Source organism: Rhipicephalus microplus, unplaced genomic scaffold, assembly GCF_043290135.1.
Source record: "Rhipicephalus microplus isolate Deutch F79 unplaced genomic scaffold, USDA_Rmic scaffold_16, whole genome shotgun sequence".
Taxonomy (NCBI): Eukaryota; Metazoa; Arthropoda; class Arachnida; order Ixodida; family Ixodidae; genus Rhipicephalus; species Rhipicephalus microplus.
In genome coordinates this window covers 9,569,297-9,588,519 of record NW_027464589.1, presented here as the reverse complement: position 1 = coordinate 9,588,519, position 19,223 = coordinate 9,569,297, and the positions used below count along the sequence as shown (strand labels likewise).

General features: G+C 49.4%; 1 protein-coding gene across 12 annotated transcripts in view; it reads left to right on the top strand.

Moving 5' to 3' along the window:
• nudE (Nuclear distribution protein nudE) overlaps positions 1 to 19,223 on the top strand; it is a 253,723-nt gene that overhangs the window by 110,473 nt on the left and 124,027 nt on the right. For all 12 annotated transcript variants that reach the window (XM_075883362.1, XM_075883359.1, XM_075883360.1 and 9 more), the window contains one exon: positions 18,123 to 18,314. In XM_075883362.1, the coding sequence (XP_075739477.1) occupies positions 18,123 to 18,314 (192 nt within the window). The remainder of the gene's footprint in view (positions 1 to 18,122; positions 18,315 to 19,223) is intronic.

The following is a 19,223-nucleotide window of genomic DNA, read 5'->3' as shown; positions in this document are numbered from 1 at the left end:
TAAAGCACTTGTGGCTTTGTTTATTGTCGTGTTTGGAATAAAAGAAAGGCCCGCTGTGGAGCAGATTTGAATTGGTGAGCCTAATATTAAGTCACGGTGGTGAAGCATAACTGCAATCTTGTGGTAAAGCAGGACACACAGAGCTGTATTAACGAAGATTGGACAAATTTGTGTAGACCTATCATGTCCTTGAACTCAAGTGTCGTGCGTTGCAGCTCCCATAGACATGAGCACCCTCTTGTTTATAGGAAACTCTGTGGCGTCCTGCAATTCACATCACAACCTGTCAGTCATGTTCGCCCACTCATGTCCTCATATGCCAGTTTTGGTATGTGCCGAGCCAGGGAGATCATCACAAGAGTACCTAGACGCAGGCAGCTAACATCAACTAACTGATGTCTGTTTAACTGCTTATTGTAAACGTTAACATACCAACTGCTGTCCAGACCTAATCTGGAAATATTTTTTTAAGACAAGAGAAATTGCTGAGGCATATCAAATTAAGATTAGAGGTAGCAAGCATATTAGTGAACCATTCGTCACACTGCATGAAAAAGAAGGTATTTAGGCCAATGTTGATTGTCGCCGTAAGTGTGACAACCCTACCTCGGTGCACCTCTTGTTCTGCGCATGTCGTAATGTAAGTTGCCAAAACCTATATATATACATTTCACCCCATTGCTTCCAATAAACAACAGTTGTAAGTCAGCGCCGTCTTTTCTTTCTCTTTTGCTCTTTCCCTGTCTGTGTTTTCTGATGTTGTGCTGTAAATAAGTTCACGATGGATCCTAACCAACTGGTCCAACTTTTACTGCTCCCCCACATCCTCCCCCCCTTAAGGGGGGAGGCTACCCTGGAGACCGAACTTTTTTATTTTTTAAGATATCTGGATGAAACTTTCAGGGGTTGTTCGCTACAATAAAACTAGCACAACTGCTAAGTTTCACGAAGCTGTGTTTCTTAGTTCCAGAGTTATTGAGGTTTAACTGGGTGCTTCACATGGGTGCCTGAGGAAGAGTCGTGAGAAATCCCAGGACATAGTAGAAAGCTGAAATTCATTGTGGTCATTCCTTGATAGCTATCCCAGGGCGCTACAAAGCCGTTTTTTTTAATCCCCCCCCCCCAAAAAATTTTCACGCAACTTTGAATTTGATGTAACCAGTAATGACCAGATTCATCAAAAATTGTTTATTATAAATTAACAGCACCAATTTTCAAAAAAAAGGAGCTTGTTACGCCCTTGCAAGGTCATTCAGGAACAGAATAGAAAAAAACGGCACACAAATCTGATGAACGGTTTTCGAGTTCTTGCTTTCCTCAGCACCACAACTAGCAAAAAAATCCGTTCCTAGAAAACAGGCCGAGAAAGTTCAAAACACGTGTTTTCTTCAAAAAGCTCCAGCACAGTAGCTAGAAGTGTCCTGGCGCACTCTTTTCTTCTTTTGCCTGGCCTCCATCTTCTCTTGGTGTCTTTTAGAATTCTTTTTTTAGGCGTAAAGCGTCATTTCATGAGCTCGCTGGATGGCCAGATGACCTGGTTGAAGTCCAATGGAGTCCGATATCAGTTGGGTTGCTTTGCAGCAGCCGGCATTGTAGCGCAGCACTGCTTCATGCAGTGCTGTTTCTACCGGGATCAAGGATGAGTGTTGTTCCTTCGGCATCAGAGACCACAGAATGGAGTGGAATGATTCTGATGCATTTTGCGTCTTCGCTCCCAGGCAGCGCTGAAGAAGCGACTTTTGTGACAGTCTTTCGTAGATGGGCAGCATAGCTGCAGCGACATAGTCCGGTAGGCTGTGTTTATGTTTTGGCTGTGGCTCACGCTTTGCCTCTGCAGCTCTACGGCGGCACCACGATTGAGCCCCCTCTGGGCAAAGTTCATGGTGAGGGTCCTGGTCAGTCGACGTGACGTGGTGATATGTTGCCATCACTGCACGCTGCATGGCTGTTAGGTCAGTTGAATTGTTTCTCAGGGCCCAATCATAATATCCTGTCAGCTTTTCAATGAGGGCTTTAGTCAGCTTCCCCTTCCCACTCAGTGGCTTATCACTTTTCTGCACAATGTCTCGAAGAGCACTTCCAATCCTTTTCTGAACATGGTTCAGACATTCTTCTTTTACAATTGGCACTAGCCCATACACATTCTCTTCTGTGAGGGCAGCGAAGGTACGGCTGTCTCCGTCAGACACAAGAGTGGTGTACCGCAGGCCATGCTTGGATACAGACCGCTCAAAGAGAGTCAAGCCTGCCTCCACTTCCATGCTTCCCGATTTTGCGTCGGTGTTTTTCTGGCAAATGTGGTGCTTCTGCCAGCTTTCGTATGCTGCATCTCCAGGTTTGGGCCCTGTTTAGCATCCAAGGCAGTGGTTTGAAAGAACTACAGCATCCAAGATGAGATTTGTAAAGAAGTCAATTACCGTTCCCACTTCGATGTGTGATGTGTGACCCCGCTTATGCCATGTGCCATCGTACACTACGGTGATGTCCTTGCAGACGCTGGGGTCCATTTATTTATATGTTTTGATCACTGCTGTGGCAGAATCGGCATAAAACTTCTCCAAAGCGGTGGCCTCTGGCTTCCTGAACGTCTCTTTCAAGTGCTTTTGAAACGTCTTATGGTGAAGACCTCTGTAAGAGACGTTCATGGCAGCCTAAAAGTCATTAAGAGCTGTTTGCCCCTTGCCTATTTGCTTTATAGCCATTATGGCGCGGACATTTACATCGAAGGCCTGAGTGTCCTTTTTGCGGGGTGATGTCCATAATTTATCGACGGTGCCACAAGAGGCGCACACGACTTCAAGTTTTGTTGCAAGTCCAAGATTGGTGCTCTCTCGGACAGTCATAGCATCTTTCAAACGTTCTTTGCACACTGTGCGGCTGAGCACGACGTTAAAGATGTTCATTTGAACGAGCGAAAAATGTTCGCCCTCACTTGTCACTGCAGGTGCAAGAGCCGGCTGCATCAGTTGAAATTTCTTCTGCGTCGCCGGCGTAGACTCGAGTTCAGCGCGAACGGCATCATGACGTTTCGCATTCGCATCGATTTCTTCTTTCGTTAGGAAACGCGTCCGCAGATGAAGCGACGGTCCACTCACGCTCGATGACGGCACAGATTCAGACGAAGTGCTGGGTCCGGCGATATCAGAAGCACTCGGTGTCACGCTCGATGGCACCGATTCAGACGAAGTGCTGGGTCCGGCGATATCAGAAGCACTCGGTGTCACACTGGATGGCATCGATTCGGAGCACGTGTCGAGCCCGGCGATCTCGGAAACACTCGGTGCATTTGCGGCTCCAGCCACACTCGATGTGTCGGATTCTCGACTGGCGACAGCCGACAAGACAGTTCCGTTGCTGCAAGCGTGTACGCAGTCGGCACCCGCAGCAGAATAGCGGAATTTCGATGATCGTACAAGCCGCATAGCGCGCCTCCGCGCACCGGACTTCCGCACTGACTTCGGCTTCGTTGCCGGCATCGCCCGCAACAACAAAGACGAAAGGCACAGAACTAGTGCAAAAAGAAAAAAAAACGAGAGAAAATGATCGAAAAGATAGCACAAGGCGAAGAGCGGCTCGTAAGCAGACGTCTGTCGAGGCGGACGGAGCAGAGAGCAACAACGAAGCGAGCGCACTGGACGCGCCATCGAGAGGAGCGACCGCCCCCGCTGCTGCACAGCAGCCAATGGCGGGCACGCTTCCTCCCGCGAGATATGAATGCGCTGCTCTAGCCAATCAGCACACCACATCGCATCGCGGGAAAACGCCAATAGCGTCTCAACTGTGCTGCCGACGCCATTTTGCAAGGCGGCGAACGAGAAAGAAAGAATTCACGGTCAAAACAACACCAAGATGGCGCGGGACGACCGCATGGTCCGGGAATTGCGCGCGCGCGAAGTTTGGTTTGATTTCGGGATTTTGGCCTGTTTTGGATGCTGCGGCGGCCTCGAAAATAGTATTTTTTTTCCACTTTGCGGTTGAATTAGGTGCTGATAATTACAGAATAGGTAGTTTATGAGACATACAACCCAAAAATGTGGTTTTTCAAAAACCGACTTTTTCGCGATTTTTCGGTTTTCAAGGGCCGCGTCCCCCCTTAAGAAGGCCGTCGAACAACAGAGACTGAAACATGAGAATATTTCGTTATTCATCGTCGAGGAAGGCTAGGACGGTGGGTGCCCTCCTGTAGTTGGCCCTCTGCCATAGGTGCCGGTATCAATCTGGTCCTGACCACACCCCATTGACCCCCGCTCTCAGGTTGCTGGTGGCGACTGAGAGTAGCCAGTTGGTGACAGGTTTCGTTCAGCACTGGTTTCAGGCTGCCTTCTCCGCATCGGATCACAGCTACGCATGCCTGGCGGGCTCGGGGGTCTCATCTTTGGTGTGCCACGCGATGTTCTCGAGGTAATAGAGGCCATAAGGGTGCCCGGACAGCCATGTGTTGGCTAGGTAGGCTCGTCCTCGTAACAGCGGCTCTGAGGCAGCTGACACTCCCGGCTGCGCTGGCGGCTGGTCACCCTGACGCCTCTTGCGTAAAGGCTTGACGATGAGGGCGATGGGTGGGTTGGAAGTGGCGTTGCTTGGTTGGGTGGAGCTGCGATTACGACATGGATGGTGTTGGGGTGATCTAGCGAGAGTAGTGGTTTCCTCTCCGAGCTGTTCCGGTGGCACCTATTTCCCTTTCAACTCTCCATCTGCTCGGTGAAAATAGACACAGAAAGATAGACAAGTTAACAATAACACTTGTGTTGCGCGCGTACCCTTGCACCTTGCATCGAACATATCGAACGCGTCCTGCCGTGGAGAGTTGTCTCCGCCTGTTACGCAGGAAGTAACGTGGTTCTGGATGTCGAGCAATCTCACCCGCCGTGTACGGCTTGGAGGGGGACTGGTTGTAGTCCTCGTGCTCTTCCCGTGACTGGTAGCATTTCAAGTCACATACATGCACCGGTCTGCCGCTCAGTTTGCCTTTAACATTCCTGAGTCGATAAATCAGCGAGAAAAGTTTCTCTCGCTTTGAAGCTAGCGAGGTAGCGAACTGTTCGCTAGCATCACTGAGAACATGGTGGCACCGCAGCACCATATCGCCCACTTCATAGTGTACGTTTCGATGCATGGGGTCGTACTGCACCTTCTGCTGGGCCCTAGCAGTGCTGAGATTATACCAAACTTTATGTAAAGCTTGCGCTAGCTTCTCGCGCAGCTGTGTTGCGTATTTAGCGCTTGCTGATGTCGCCACTGGCACTCCACTGTGATCTGCGAGTATGGTCTCCATCGGATTCTGAAGTTCTCCCTCCAGGTTCAGAGACGAATGCGCATACCCAGTCGATCGGTTTACCGTCGATCGCAATGCCAAACCGATCTCTGGAAGGTAGGTATCCCAGTCCCTATGTCTTTCAGGAAATGCAGCAAGCATGTGCTTGATGTTGCAATTAACTCACTCCGTAGGTTTCGACTGAGCATGGTAGGTGGTTGTTTTCTTGTGCTTAATGCCCAATGCGGCGCACTTGTCAACAAACGCCTTCACAGTGAAATAAGACGTGTTGTCTGTAAAGAATTGCTCAGGGAAACCGAACCTGGTGAAAACCTCCATCAACTTCTCTAAGATCACTCGAGCTGTGAACTTTCTAAGAGGGAAAAGTTCCACCCATTTAGCGAAGTGATCCGTGATTACCAGCAAGAACTTGTTTCTGCTAGGAGCTGTGGGGTACGGGCCCATTACGCCACATGTCGTGATTCGCCAGGGAGTCTGACTGTTAATCGGTTGCATGAGGCCGGGCGGACGTCCGCCTCGTGGCTTGACGCTTTGGTGCCCACGACATGAACCGGCATAGTGAATCACATCGCGCTTCATACCTGGCCAGGTAGCGAGGCGACACAACTTGGTGTAAATCTTAGGGCCTCTCGCATGCCCGGTAATGCACGAGTCATGGAAGTAGCAAACAAGTGCTTTTCTCAACGTTTGCATTATCACGACTTCAAATGACTCACTTGTGTCATCGTTGGATGGGATGTACCTCAGCAGGACACCGTCAGAATCCAGCAGACATGAATCCAGCGCGCTCACAGCTCTGCCAGCTGTTGCCGAGCGCTCCGCACCGACAGCAATACCAGCTTGCCCCTTGTGCGCGGTGGCCTCACTACCACCCGGCTCCCACAGCCCGTCGAACATTTTTGACAAAATAGATCTTTCTGCTGAGCTTCTAACAGTTTCTTTCTGCTGAAAACAATCCCTGTGCTAACGACAGCTTCTACGTGGTTCACGCTCTTACCTCGAACTAACGTTTGCTCCGTCGTTTGGGTTAGCGCGTGTGACTTGCCTCGTGTAGGACTGGAGCACGCGATAGTGCGTCAGCCGCGGCATCGTTTTTATCCTTGCAGTAGCAAACGGTGAAGTCGTAACGCTGCAGCAGCAACGCCCAACGCGCTAGACAACTACTTAGTTCGTTCAAGCGTCTCAACCACGTGAGTGTCATGTGGTCAGTCTCAATCACAGCACAACTGCATCGATGTAAAAGTCAAACTTACGGAAAGCGAAAACTATCGCGAGACACTCTTTCTCGGTTACCAAGTAGTTCCTCTCCGCTGGCGTCAACGAACGGCTCAAGAATGCAATCAGTCGGAGAGAACCTCCATGTTCCTGAAGCAGAATTGCTCGTAAGCCCAGGTCGCTTGCGCCTGTGTGAATCACAAACTCCCTGTTGAGATTGGGTAGCTGCAGTTCGGCAGTGTTTGCCAGCAACTTCGTGAGGCGACGCAGTGCGACCTTCTGTTCTTGGCTTCAAGCCCAACGCCCGCCATTGTTCAAGAGCTTCGTCAAAGGTGCCTGCACTGTCGGGCAATCTGGAGTAAACTGGCGATAAAAGTTTACCATGCCTAGAAAGCGCCTCAGCTCACGGATATTGTTCGGCGATGGATAGCCGACTATCGCTTCAAGCTTACCTTTATCCAGCAAAATCCGACCCTCGTCAAGCATGAATCCCAATATTGTTATTTGGGTCGCCGCTATCTGAGCTTTGTTTTGGTTCAGAGTGATGCCCGCAGACCACAGCTTTTCTAGAACGTCTCTCAAGTGGTGCAAGTGCTCATCAAAGATTTTCAAGTATACCGCTATGTCGTCTAGATATGCGAGTGCGTGCTGCCACTTTGAATCTCCCAAAAGACGGTCCATTAGCCTTTGATACGTAGCGGGAGCGCCCACCAAGCCGAAAGGCATTCTCCTGAATTGGAAAAGTCTCCTGCGGCGCGTGAAAGCTGACTTCTTTTTATCCCGCTCGTCCATCTCAACCTGAAAATATCCACGGTTAGCACCGAGCGTAGTGAAGTATTTCGCCCCGCCTAGGTTAGATACTAATGATGAAATGGAGGGAAGAGGGTATGCGTCCTTCTTTGTAACCTCATTCAGCCTGTGGTAGTCTACACAGAGTAGATATGTATGATCTTTCTTTGGAACTAGAACTACCGGGAAACCCCGTGGGCTGTTTGATCTCTCAATTACGCCTGTGTCGATGAGTTCGTCTGAGGCGGCGTCAAGTGCTTTCCACTTCGCCAAGCTGATCAGTTGGGGGTAGCATTTCCAAGGTCGTGCATCACCCGTGTCAATTCTATGCTTGACCAGCGTAGTGCAGCCGGGATGGTCAGTAAGCATCACGTCATACTTGTACAACAGCGACGACAGCCGCGCTCATTCTCTTTCCAATAGGCTCTGTGCTTCTACCAAAAGCGGGTGCACTGCCCTTCCTTGCAGTGCAGCACATTGTTCCGGCGGGGTAGTTACTCGCTTTCTCGGTGCGCTTTCCTCCTCGCGCACTTGCGCCTATCCCTGCAATTGGCATGCTTTTGTCAATGCGGGGGCCTTCGAGAAAAGCTTTAGTGCGTCTCGCGGTAACCGCCGTTTTCAATGTCAATTACAATACCCGACTTGGCGAGAAAGTCTCGACCCTGGATTAGAGCCATTGACAGCCCAGGAAGATGCATGAAAAGCTGTCGCCTCACACGTCAGTGGATCACTAGCCTAGCCGCGCCACTCGATTGTGCTGTGCCGGTAGCAAGACGGAAGACGGTATTGCTTTGTCTCAAGCGATAGGTATTGCTTTGTCTCAAGCGGATATTGTTCTCGCGGAGATGGTGCAACACATTGTAAACAAATGAAGAAGCACTTGCCCCAGTATCCAAAAGTGCTATGTACTTCTTTCGAGTTATCGTTAACTCTATTAGCAGTGTGGGCGAGTCTACGGCATCACTTGCACGACAGACTGAAGGTGCAAGTGATCTGAACGCATCAATGGGATTACAGATCGCCACGTGGGGTCCGATGTGGATCACCGGTGACGCCGTCCGCTTCCTGAACCGCGTATTTCTCTTGACCCGGTGCGCGGTCGCATTCGCGGACTATGTGCCCTTGTGCACCGTACTGATAGCAAAGACCGCGGAAATCACGCCGGCTCGATCGTAAGTCGCCTCGATCAGGTGGCCCTCGCTCCGGGTTGCACCGGTCGTTAGACCTCGTGTCGACCACGCGCTCGTGCCGTGGAATATCTTGCGCGGGGCGGCATAGGCCGTAAGAAGTGGGTACGCGTAGGGGTTGAAACCGCGGTCTGACAGCTCCCTACCGGGTAGTACGTGCTCATCAGCGAACGATGCTGACGCGTTACCCCAAAACGCTTCTGAGGCTACCGCTCTGCTATTCTACGCACAGCGAGGCTCGATTGACTGCGCAGCGGGCGGACGTGGGCGATACGATCGCGCAACGGAGGATGTCCCCATGTATATGCTTCGCCTCGGTGGCGAGCTCTTCTAGGTTTGCGAACTTGCATCCCCTGAAGTGCGCCGCGAAAGTCGGGTGCGCTTGTCACGTAACACGCTCGACCTTTTCTGCGTTGGTGGCATGAGGGTTAGAGAGACGATACAGTTCGTCCACACTCCAGCAAGGATTCTTTCGGATTCTGGGTGCGTAGCTCCAATTTTTTCCGCAAATGCCACTCATAATTAGCCGGTAGGAACTCTCCACAAAAGCTGTCGCGGAACTCTTCTACCGTGTGGGTGTGATGTCTGATAAGGCGGAACCATCGAGCCACTTGCTTTCTGAGCGACACCGGGACCACTTGTCGGGAAGTTCGGCGTCAGAAAGCCTGTCGCCTGGTGATAATGGAGCAACTGGTCGGGGTACTCGTTGGTGCTCTTGCAGTCGTGGTAACCCGTGTAAATAGACATGTCTACCTTGACACGTGGTCACACAATCTGCATGGGGGCCTGCGATGTGTTCTGCAGGGCGCTCGCCAAGCTTTGCATAACTGACGGCGCATTCTGTGAGAGTCCCTCGCTCAAGGTCAAACTGCTGCCCGCAGACTCGCCTACAGTTGCGGCGCCTCTCTGCTCTTTTCGCTATGTGACTGAGCATCTTGTGTGGTGCTCTCCATTCGTAGGCCTAATCTGTGCTAACGCATTCTGTGCACCCTCCTGATCGTCTCGCGTGAAACGACCAAAATTTACGCTAACGGAAAGTCCTAACAGTGCCCCCGCGTTACCCAAAGGATTGACACTCTGCGACGAGACATGAGACAACATTGACAAATCTTGAAATTCAGACATGCCTGTTGTCCTACGTGTCGAGCAGTGTTGGTGATTGCTCGCGTCCACAAAACTAGCCGCATTGCCGAATTCGTTATGTTGGGTGCCAGATGTGAAAAATTCGTCCTATGTTTGGCTGGTGCAGAAGCCTAGCTAATGTTCCAGCCGCACATGTACCGTGTACCATTAACGTCCCCTATTCGTACCTTGTCTTATTGCAGCTACACGGGTTCCACCGAATAAGGCAACAGGCTAGGTCAACAACACACTTTGTTGCTATACGTTAGCAATAACGCGTCAATGTCGTGCGGAGATATTACGAAAAACAAGGATAGACGCTTACTCCTTGGTCGCTGTTGTCCTCGGCTCGCAGGGAGTTGCGGGTTTGACCTCTTTCTTCCTAGGCCGTTGTCAGAGAGAGTGTGCGGCCGTCCGCTCGCTAGTTTTGTTCGCTGACCCGGTTTCCTTCTCCCTGACAAAGGTTTTTTCCTTCGCTGAGGAACTGAAACCCATTGAGTGCGCCGAGAAAGGGGGAATTGCGAGCGCTAGCCACAGGGGTGTTCCATTCCTTCGCAAGAAGCTTTATTGACTCGTACAAAAAGGAAGAGACATGTCCTCGCGACTAGGCTGTCGCACGGCCATAAAAGGGAGAGGGAGGCGGGGGGGACGTGCTCCCCCACAGTGTGCGATATAAAAGAAGTGTACGTGAGGCTCTTCGAAGTTTCAGTGACTATAACTTCAGTGCTGGTAGTTTAGCGAGCTGTTATGAAGTGAATAATATGGAAATTGTGAGACGAGGAAAAGAACGAAGAAAGGCTGAAAAATGTGAACGCAACTGTTTGCGTTGCTGCATTTTTTTTAATGTCGTCATTTCTTTATACCACGACGTTCTTATCACAATGCACTTAATTCAACTCTACATTCAATAGTGAACAAATATTTAAAACAAAATGCGTGAAATATTTCATCTACTTTCAATTTAGGACTGATCCTGACATTTTTGTTTTGTTTTACTTTTTACACTTCTACATAATAAAATGAGTTGAAGATTGCCTCACAGCCTCGTCGGCGATATTAAAGACCATAGTTTTTCTTGGGGACCTTCGACGCAAAAATTTTGGTCTGTCTCTCTGTCCATTTATCTGCTTGTCCACATTTAAGGGTATCGGGCATGTTAAACGGCACCAGTGGATATCCCGACGGGCCGACCTCATCCGCAGTGCCCACCAATGTTTCTCAAGATTCAGTGTTCATAATTGTGCAATTGTCAATTAAAAAGCAACTATTGCGCATATCTGAGGCACCATAACATCACGTATATATTCTGTATGTGCGTCTTTTACTAGAAAAGGCATACATAAGTTGTTCTGAGGACCGTACTGTTTATCACGTGGGGCTGACCATGCAACACTTGCATGAAAAGGGAAGTGTTTCCAACGCTTTGCTTAGACGACACATGGGTGGCGCCTACCCGTCACCTTGCGTTCTACACTTTTCAGAGCGCGCGTTTCATTTTTCAAGATAACTGCCAGATTGCGCACTTGTCTCACGTGTGACGTGACTTGGTGCGCTCGTTTGCCTCTACTGCAGGCTCAAGGCACTCTAACGCAGCGCCTCCAGAATACCATTCACCGGTTGCCTTGGGCAGAACATCAAATAAACGTTTTGTTCAATCTCTCCAGATGCAAGACTATCGTCTTCCGACGAAATTTGCAGATTAACATGCAAATACGGGGCCAATTTTTTTTAATTCAGAATATCTGAGTGAGTGCATATTAGTTGGCGAAACACACACAAAACACACTAACCAACGGTAGGGTGGCTAGAATGGGGAGGTGTGATGAGCGCGGCGCTTTTTGCTCTCCGGAGAAGGCTCTTCAGCGTGCCGATACCGCTAGGGGCGCTGATGACAGCGGCGTGGGTAGTGAACGGGGCACTTCGCAAAGCTTTCCTTGGGTGTGCTGCTTTTTTTTTTTTTTTTTTCCGAAGCGGTAGCTGTTTTACAAGTACTTCGTATATCGGTGATTGTGCTGGGTTACTCTGAAATGCCTGAAGGTATCAACGACAAAAAAAATAAATAGATCCAGTGTCGCTGCATTATGATTCAGTTCAGCCTCTTGAAGAGTCCCAAGGGTGGCAACATGTATCACTTAGTGGAAGAGTTGCTCTGTCTGTAGAAAAAATGCTGCATGAGATGGAATAAAATGAGAAAGACTACGAAAGACTTCCATCTAATGCCCTAGCAGTGTCTCTCGCCCATGAATCATACACCGCTGAGCGGCGGATGGTCACCCTGTATATTATGTGGCGAGTTACGTGGTGAGAAATATGATAAAAATCTTGATGAGTGCAAGAACACCGGCCTTGTTTCGCAGTGTTGGTGGTTACACGTTATAAGTAGCACCGATGCTGGTATAGCACGGTACTTTGGTAATTAGTATTTGATGCACTCATTATACATGTAAAAATGGAGCTGCTGCTTATTTTGTGCGAGTTGTAGTTGTCAGCAAGTCGTTCCTGCAACACGGTAGCGCTCTTTATCAGTTTGGTTTCCAAAATAAAATTTGCTTCTGCTGATAGTACAGGTCACGGAGCATTAAGTTTGCAGTACTTGGAAAAGCAAGGCTCACGTTTCCATAAACAGTTGAAATTCCAGCGGGCCCTGTGTAGGTTAAAGGGGGCAAAAATTGTTTACACTGCAAAGATTTTACACTGCAAATACCTGCGATTATGGTCCGCAAGTAGATGCAAGCTGCCAGAATTACTGTAATTTTTTCAAGTCAGTGATCATATCTTTGCAGAGAGTGTTGACGGTGAAATATTATTTCGGCTGTCTGTGACAATGAGAAATGGATTTAACATGCGCCACGTTGTTATAAGTTATCACATGCAACTCTCCTGTGCACATTAGGCCACTGTGTTCTACGTCTGGCATCTTGTGCAAAGTTTGCTAGTTTTATTCGCCTAAATTGGCTATAGTTGTTTTGGTCAGAGACTTCATTTGTTTCAATAGGTCGAGGAGCACGGGACTAAAAGCTCGAGGGATTGACAAAGTACCGACCCAGTCACAAGTTGGCAAAGCAGCAATACACGGCAGGCATTCATTCATGTAAAATAAAACATAAACTTTACAACTACAAATTGACACCAAGTATGTATACAAAAGTTATGAAGCAAAGCTCCACAAATAGAGAGCGAGGAAATACATATGTATCATGCCTTGGCATGAACATGAAAAGCAAAAATAGGTAAAGTAGAGCGAGCAAAATTCCGGGAGATCTACTATTCAGCAAAGTGAATTAGCTAGGCAAAGCATCTAATGTGACGATTTTGATTACTCAGAATTATATATATCTGCAGTGCTATAGTTGGGAATGAGTCGTAAGAAATTAATTACACATAATAATATAATAAAGTGTCGAAAATCACGAGGATCAAAACTATACACTGATACACAGAGACATCACTGTAAAAGATACAATACAGTAATAAGAATTATTTATAAAATGTGCAAAACAGCCAATCGTAGCGAGAGGCTTCTTGCAATATTTAAATAGATTCAAAGGAAGTTCTCAATGGCACAAGAAAGTACAAAGTGTCAATGTCTTCATGGTTTGAGGTGGTTAATAGGTAAGGTACCCTGTAGGACAATGTTCATCCTAAACGCTTCTAGGAATAGGTAAATTCCACATTTAATTCTTCGTGCCTAGTGAGACAAACACTTGCGTTTACGTTTATCTTAGCAAGCAAAATTATGGTACTACAACCATGTTTAACGAATGCTTTATTACATGTCACTTATAAATACGAGGTTTATTAAAATGATATTATGGCTCCCGCAGCGCGGGCACATTGATTCAAACTTCTGATCTTGGAGTATAATCGATAAAGAACCCCAGGTGGTCTAAATTTCCGGAGCCCTCCACTACGGCGTCTTTCATAATCATATGGTGGTTTTGGGACGTTAAACTAAACATATCAAGGCCTTTTCAAGAATAGTTTTCAGAGGTGAGACTTTAAAGAGCTTAAGTGCCATGTACTGCCCTACACTTGCTTGATCAAAATGATTTTATCGAAAACTGGTCACCATCTCGCAGCGTGGGAGCAATTTTTGTGGAGAGCGGCATGTGCTGTCTTGCTTGTCTCCTCCGCAAGGTTACCCGCGCAGGTGCATACAGCGCCCCAAGAGGCATCAGCGTGCTTTGGGGACCGGTTTTGGCGGCCGCTTTTCACACCTCCCCATTCTAGCCACCCTACCAACGGTGCTTCATACCACACCCAACAAGCATCTGTTTACGTTAACACTACCACAAGCGCTGGCTGTTAACAATGTTGCATTCAGGAGTCGTGACACCACCTTCCCATTTCTTTTTATCTCTAGATATTTTTTCTCATTCCCGGCTTATCTCTAGTTTTCTTCTAATGTCTGTCTTTAAGTCCTTGGCATCTTTGTCATTAGGTCCGGTTATTTCCGAATGGGTTGCGGTGTCGTGCCTTTTCCCGCGATGCCATGTGGTACTATTCGTTTTCGTAAAAAGCTCGCGCATTCCTTCTGTTGAGAAAGTTCAGCTGTCTGTGGTCATTTGCGGAATGGCACACATGCAGACTTAAACTTACCTCAGCAAAACACGCGGAGGCAGAAAAGTGCCAAAAAGCAACTAGTGGGCGACAAGTGTTTATATAAGAAACAAATATAGAAATGGCAGCCAACGCACGTTTTGAAAAGACCTGCGGTAGCAAAAAAAAAAAATGGCATAAACTCTCAGCTATACTCATCTCTGTTTACTTTGTGGGAATTGAGGAAGGCACGCTGCCTTCGCGCGGGCTTTGCCGCCTTTTCTGCCATTCCCATGTCCCGACATGTCTCCCCTCCTTTGCTGTCTGCCGCGCTGGGGGAGCGGAGTGACGTTTAACGCCCTCACCCGGTAGCAGATGTTGACTGTGGCGCCACGCGCGGAGTCTCCCGAGAGGTTTTCGCGCGCTGTGTCGGGAGCGGAGAGATACTCTCCGGGACTGCAAACGGTAAGCCACGCAATTTTTTCCGTCGCTCAGGGCTCGTCGGACTTCGCTGACGGTGCCTCGCGCCCAAGGCGAATGCTCACCGTTTGTTGCCCCCCACTGCGTGCGCACGGCCGAAGGGCGGTACGTTGTCCTACTGCGTGGCCTAGCTACGCCGACCCGTCTCCCTTCGAAGCCAACGCGAGCGCTTTTGTCCTCGCTCGAGCAACCGAGCCTTGGCCCCGGTGTCTCCGTGGATCACCTTTACCACAGAGACGTGCTCGTGGCACCCTGTGTAGTACTTTTATGCCCGTGGCGTGGATGAGCCTATTTGCTTTGCTGCCGCGCCATTGCAACGAGCTGTACCGCGTTTGGTGTTGCCACAATAAAGTGTTGCGACTTTGAGCAGTATCGTGTTCCCGCCACGGCGACGGTTAACACGTGTCCTGCGGCTCGCTAAGACCGGACCCACGCTGGTGGCCGTACTCCTTCGAGATAAGTGTACACCCCACTGGCGCCCAACGCGGTATCAAAAGCTCTAGCTTTTGACTGCTCTTAGCGAGTCAGTTCGCCTGCGCAAATCGGGCTCATAGCAACATGTCTGCTTCGTGGCATGCCGCGTTGCACAAAGAGGCCACTGCCTCTATCGACGGGCACCCTTCGGCGCTCGTTCGTGTCGTCACCCCCTTTTGTGGTGAATACACAACCTACGTGGTAGCTGACGTGCTATCTCGTGCCCCCTGTTGTCTGCCGAGAACATGGATTTCGGTGCGACGTCCGCTCGTGTTGCCATAGCACATGCAAGTGTCGGGGCGAAACAGCGGCGAAAAGGGGAGTCCTCATGAGGACGATCTTGGCTGCTATCCAGGTAAGCGGCGCACTGCGTAGCGGCCGAGCGAGGGAACTTTTCGAAGGCCACCGTGCCGAGAGCGAACCCGTGACGCCGTGCACGCGGCGGTTGCTGCGGTCCTGAGTGGGCGCGATACCAGACTCCCCCATTTGGGAGAATGGGAATCGCTTTCAGCAGTGAAGACCTACTGAAGGCTCAGCAGAGTGATCCGTTTCGAATCTCGGAGGGATGGAGCGCCGTTACGCTGCTTGTTCTGCGGCGGGCGCGATTAGGGGGCTGAAACAGCGTGTGTCGCTGAGTCCCCGGCGGATTCATTTTGCTGGACCATGATGGGCTCCTACTGAAGTATATAGCCACTGACGACAAGTCCATCGACCCGTTTAAGGTGGTTATGCCCAAAAGTCTGAGAGCCGCACTGTTGCGAACCTCTCACGACGAACCCGTGGCCGGTCACCTGAGCGGCTCCAAAGTTTTATGCAAACCGAGCAACATTGTGACCTGGCCCGGCACGAAGCGGAGCTTTTATCGCTATTTCGTGCCTGCCACGTCTGACAAACGGTTGAACCAAGGGTTGGAAAGCCGCCCGGTCTTGTGAACCGATTCTCAGTGAGCGTCCGTGGCGCGTACTAGCTGAAAGATCCCCTTTGGGAAAACTCAGCCGTGCCCACATTGCAGACCTGAAGCCCTTTGTCACGGTTTGACGGCTCATGCCAGCGCCCTGCGGCATTTCGCGCTAGCAACGGGCATACCCTGAGCGGCGGACCGCATTCGGACACCGCAGCGGTATAATCTGAGGAAGTGGTCACCTTTGTGATTTCGCGCCGGACGGTGGACTTCTCCGCAACCAAAGACCCTCACTTTACTGTCTAGCCTCAGTATAGTTTAGCTTCTTTACGGCCTTTTCTCGTAAAAAAAGTCGACCCCGCCCAGCCTGCTGCCAGTTTTTCTTTTTTAAGTGTTCATGTGTATTTTATGTTTCTTTTGTCTAATATTAAGTGTTATTTTTATTTTGTTTTTTATTTTCTTTCGGCCAGATGATGAGTGTCATTTTGCTCTGTTTTTACTTTTTTTTCCCGTGTTCATTTCGTCTACCACGAAGGGAGCTGTGTGTGACCTTGAGTGTCGGTGCTTGCCGGAAGAGAGAGATGAAGGACGCTTTGCGCCTACGCTCGCGCAGCCGTCGGCAGTGTGTGTTTGCGTGCGTGCTTTTGTGCGCGTGTAACTGCGTGACGCTTCAGTGCGTGCCCGTGAAGAGTGCGTCATGGCTTCCCTCCCATCGACGCGGACACTGGAGGCACTGGGGGGGGTATTGACCCACTGACGTCGGACCGTCTGGCTGTGCTCTGCTCTCGGCTGTCGCCGAAGAAGCCCTGCTGCCTTTCCCACCATGGCGCCTCGCAGCCAATTCTGGTTCGGCCTCCCGATCACTGCAGAGGCCCGGCTTCCCGCAACGTCCCAGCTCCGTCGAGCCAGAAATGCGGGGCCTCCGAACCACAACCGAGGCGGCATTCGTCGGACTCGCAGCTAAACAAGAGCAGCAACGAGCCATCAGTGAGCCCCTTCGTGCCTCTGACCTCACACTCGGGCATCGCAACCAGCGGACACTGTCACGCCCTTCCGCCCGTCCGCGCAGTGGACGCTATCCCGCTTCAGCACCACGAACACTAGTCCCACTTCCCTGTGCTCCCTTTTGCAATTGTTTTTATAGTGTCATGTGTTTATTTTGTTATTTATGTTTTTGTTTCTCCTTTGTTATCATTTTTTTAGCTGCAGTAACAGGGCAGGACTGAGGTTAGCTGTCGCTCATAGCAGTGTCATTTTAATTGCATGGGTGATGTCCGGCTGCTTTTTGCAGACCTGTAAAAGGCAAATTTAGGAGAGGGGGATTGGGCGCCAGTGTGGTGTACACGTATCCCGAAGGAGTACGGCCACCAGCGTGGGTCTGGTCTTGGCGAGCCGCAGGGCACGCGTTAACCGTCGCCCTGGCGAGAACACGATATTGCTGAAAGTCGCAACACTTTATTGTGGCAACATCAAACGCAGTACAGCCCGTTGCAAAGGCGCGGTGGGAAAGCAAATAGGCTCATCCACGCCACAGGCATAAAAGTACTACACAGGGTACTGTGTAGTACTGTGTAGTACTGTGTAGTACTTAAAATCGCTTTTAAAGAGCACCAGGTGGCTACCGAAAATTTAACTCTGGAAATTGTCACCTGGCTGCGTGCCGTTGCGTTTTACATGAGTTCACCACAGTCACATACTCAAAGTAACCATAATTGCAAATCTCTTATGAATTGATGCTTAAAATTTACTTGAGGGCTAGTTGATGGGTTATATTTACTATAAAACGGCAGCGCACACTGGGTCAAGTTGCAATCTAATGCTGCACTTCTGTGCGCTGTACATTGTCCCAACTGATGGCAGCGCCTGTTGTGGTTCAAGTAGAGAGGTCGGCGTGGTTGCACGCTGTGGGTCTAGTCTATTATGCGTGTTAATATTATTAAGGCAACTGTGTTCAAGCAAACTACGCTGCTACACAACGTGACACTGTTGCCATAAGTGACCAGCCACCATTAGTGGACGAAATGCATTGTATGAAGGTTTGCTTTACAGTTATGAAATCGGTCTGTTAGCCTTCTGATTGAGTGGTTGCCCCCCCCCCCCCCTTCTCCTATTAATCTGCAATGCATGTGTCTTCTGGTGGTAGACCTGAAGCAGGAGCTAATGATCCAGCAGAGTTCTGTGCACAAGGAGCAGAGCAGCTTTGGGGCTGAATCGCCCTTGGTGCAGCGTCGGGAGTCAACGGGCGGCACCACACCCCTGATCCCTCCTTCAGGCAGGGCCCATCACAGCCGCATTCTGGGCATGTCAGACTCCAACCGACTGGCCACCGACAAAGGTTAGTAGTGCATTCAGCAGGAATCTCGCGACGTGTTGTTGGGCTCATGAGAGAACAGCATTCAAAGGGCCTTTACAAACGAAAGTTCAATACAAAGAGAGAACTGTGCACTTTCCCAGTGTCAGTGGGCCCGAACAAGGGCTGTAATATAGATATGACACCTTTGGTGATACAGCTCACATGAGACGATGACGATACGCAGGACAGTGATGCAGAACTTATGTACCTTTGTGACACCTGAGAAATATAAAGCAGTCTTATATCTGTATTTCCTGGCTTCAGGCCCTCTTAGTTATGCAGTACGTCACCGATATATATGCTTGTTTTTGTTTTTTTTTCCAATGAATTTTACTTGCAAGTCTGCACCAGTCCTGTCGTCTCGCATGCACTATATCAACCAAGATGAACGTATACCGGCTCACACAAGCTTCCATTCTATGACATTTTGGTAGAAAAGTGCACACAATGGGAGGAAGAAAATACAGGCACTGTATGTTCTTCGTGCCTGAAAACCTTTGAGGCCAGCCCTGTTGTGGCCACTTTTTCACTCGGCCCTTGCTAGCCTCAGAGAGCTCGTCAATGTGCCACTCTTTTTATTGCCAGCCTCATCAGCACACAGGGGGCCACTCGTGTCGTTACATTCTTGTCACTTGTTATTGCATTCCAGCCTGAGCGATACTGGAGTTCTTATTTCAGGTGTATAGCGATAGAAAAATTACTAATAGAGAAAAATACCTTAAGGAACCGCATTACGAATATTACAGGATTCGAATTCTCTTTGATTTTTAACTTAAACACTTGAAATTTCCAAGTATTCAAAATGAACGAATATATGTGTATCATTAGTCCACAGGTTATCCTTGTAAAGGTGGTTTTGCTCCAGGGGAGGCGTCCTAAGCTTTGAAAATA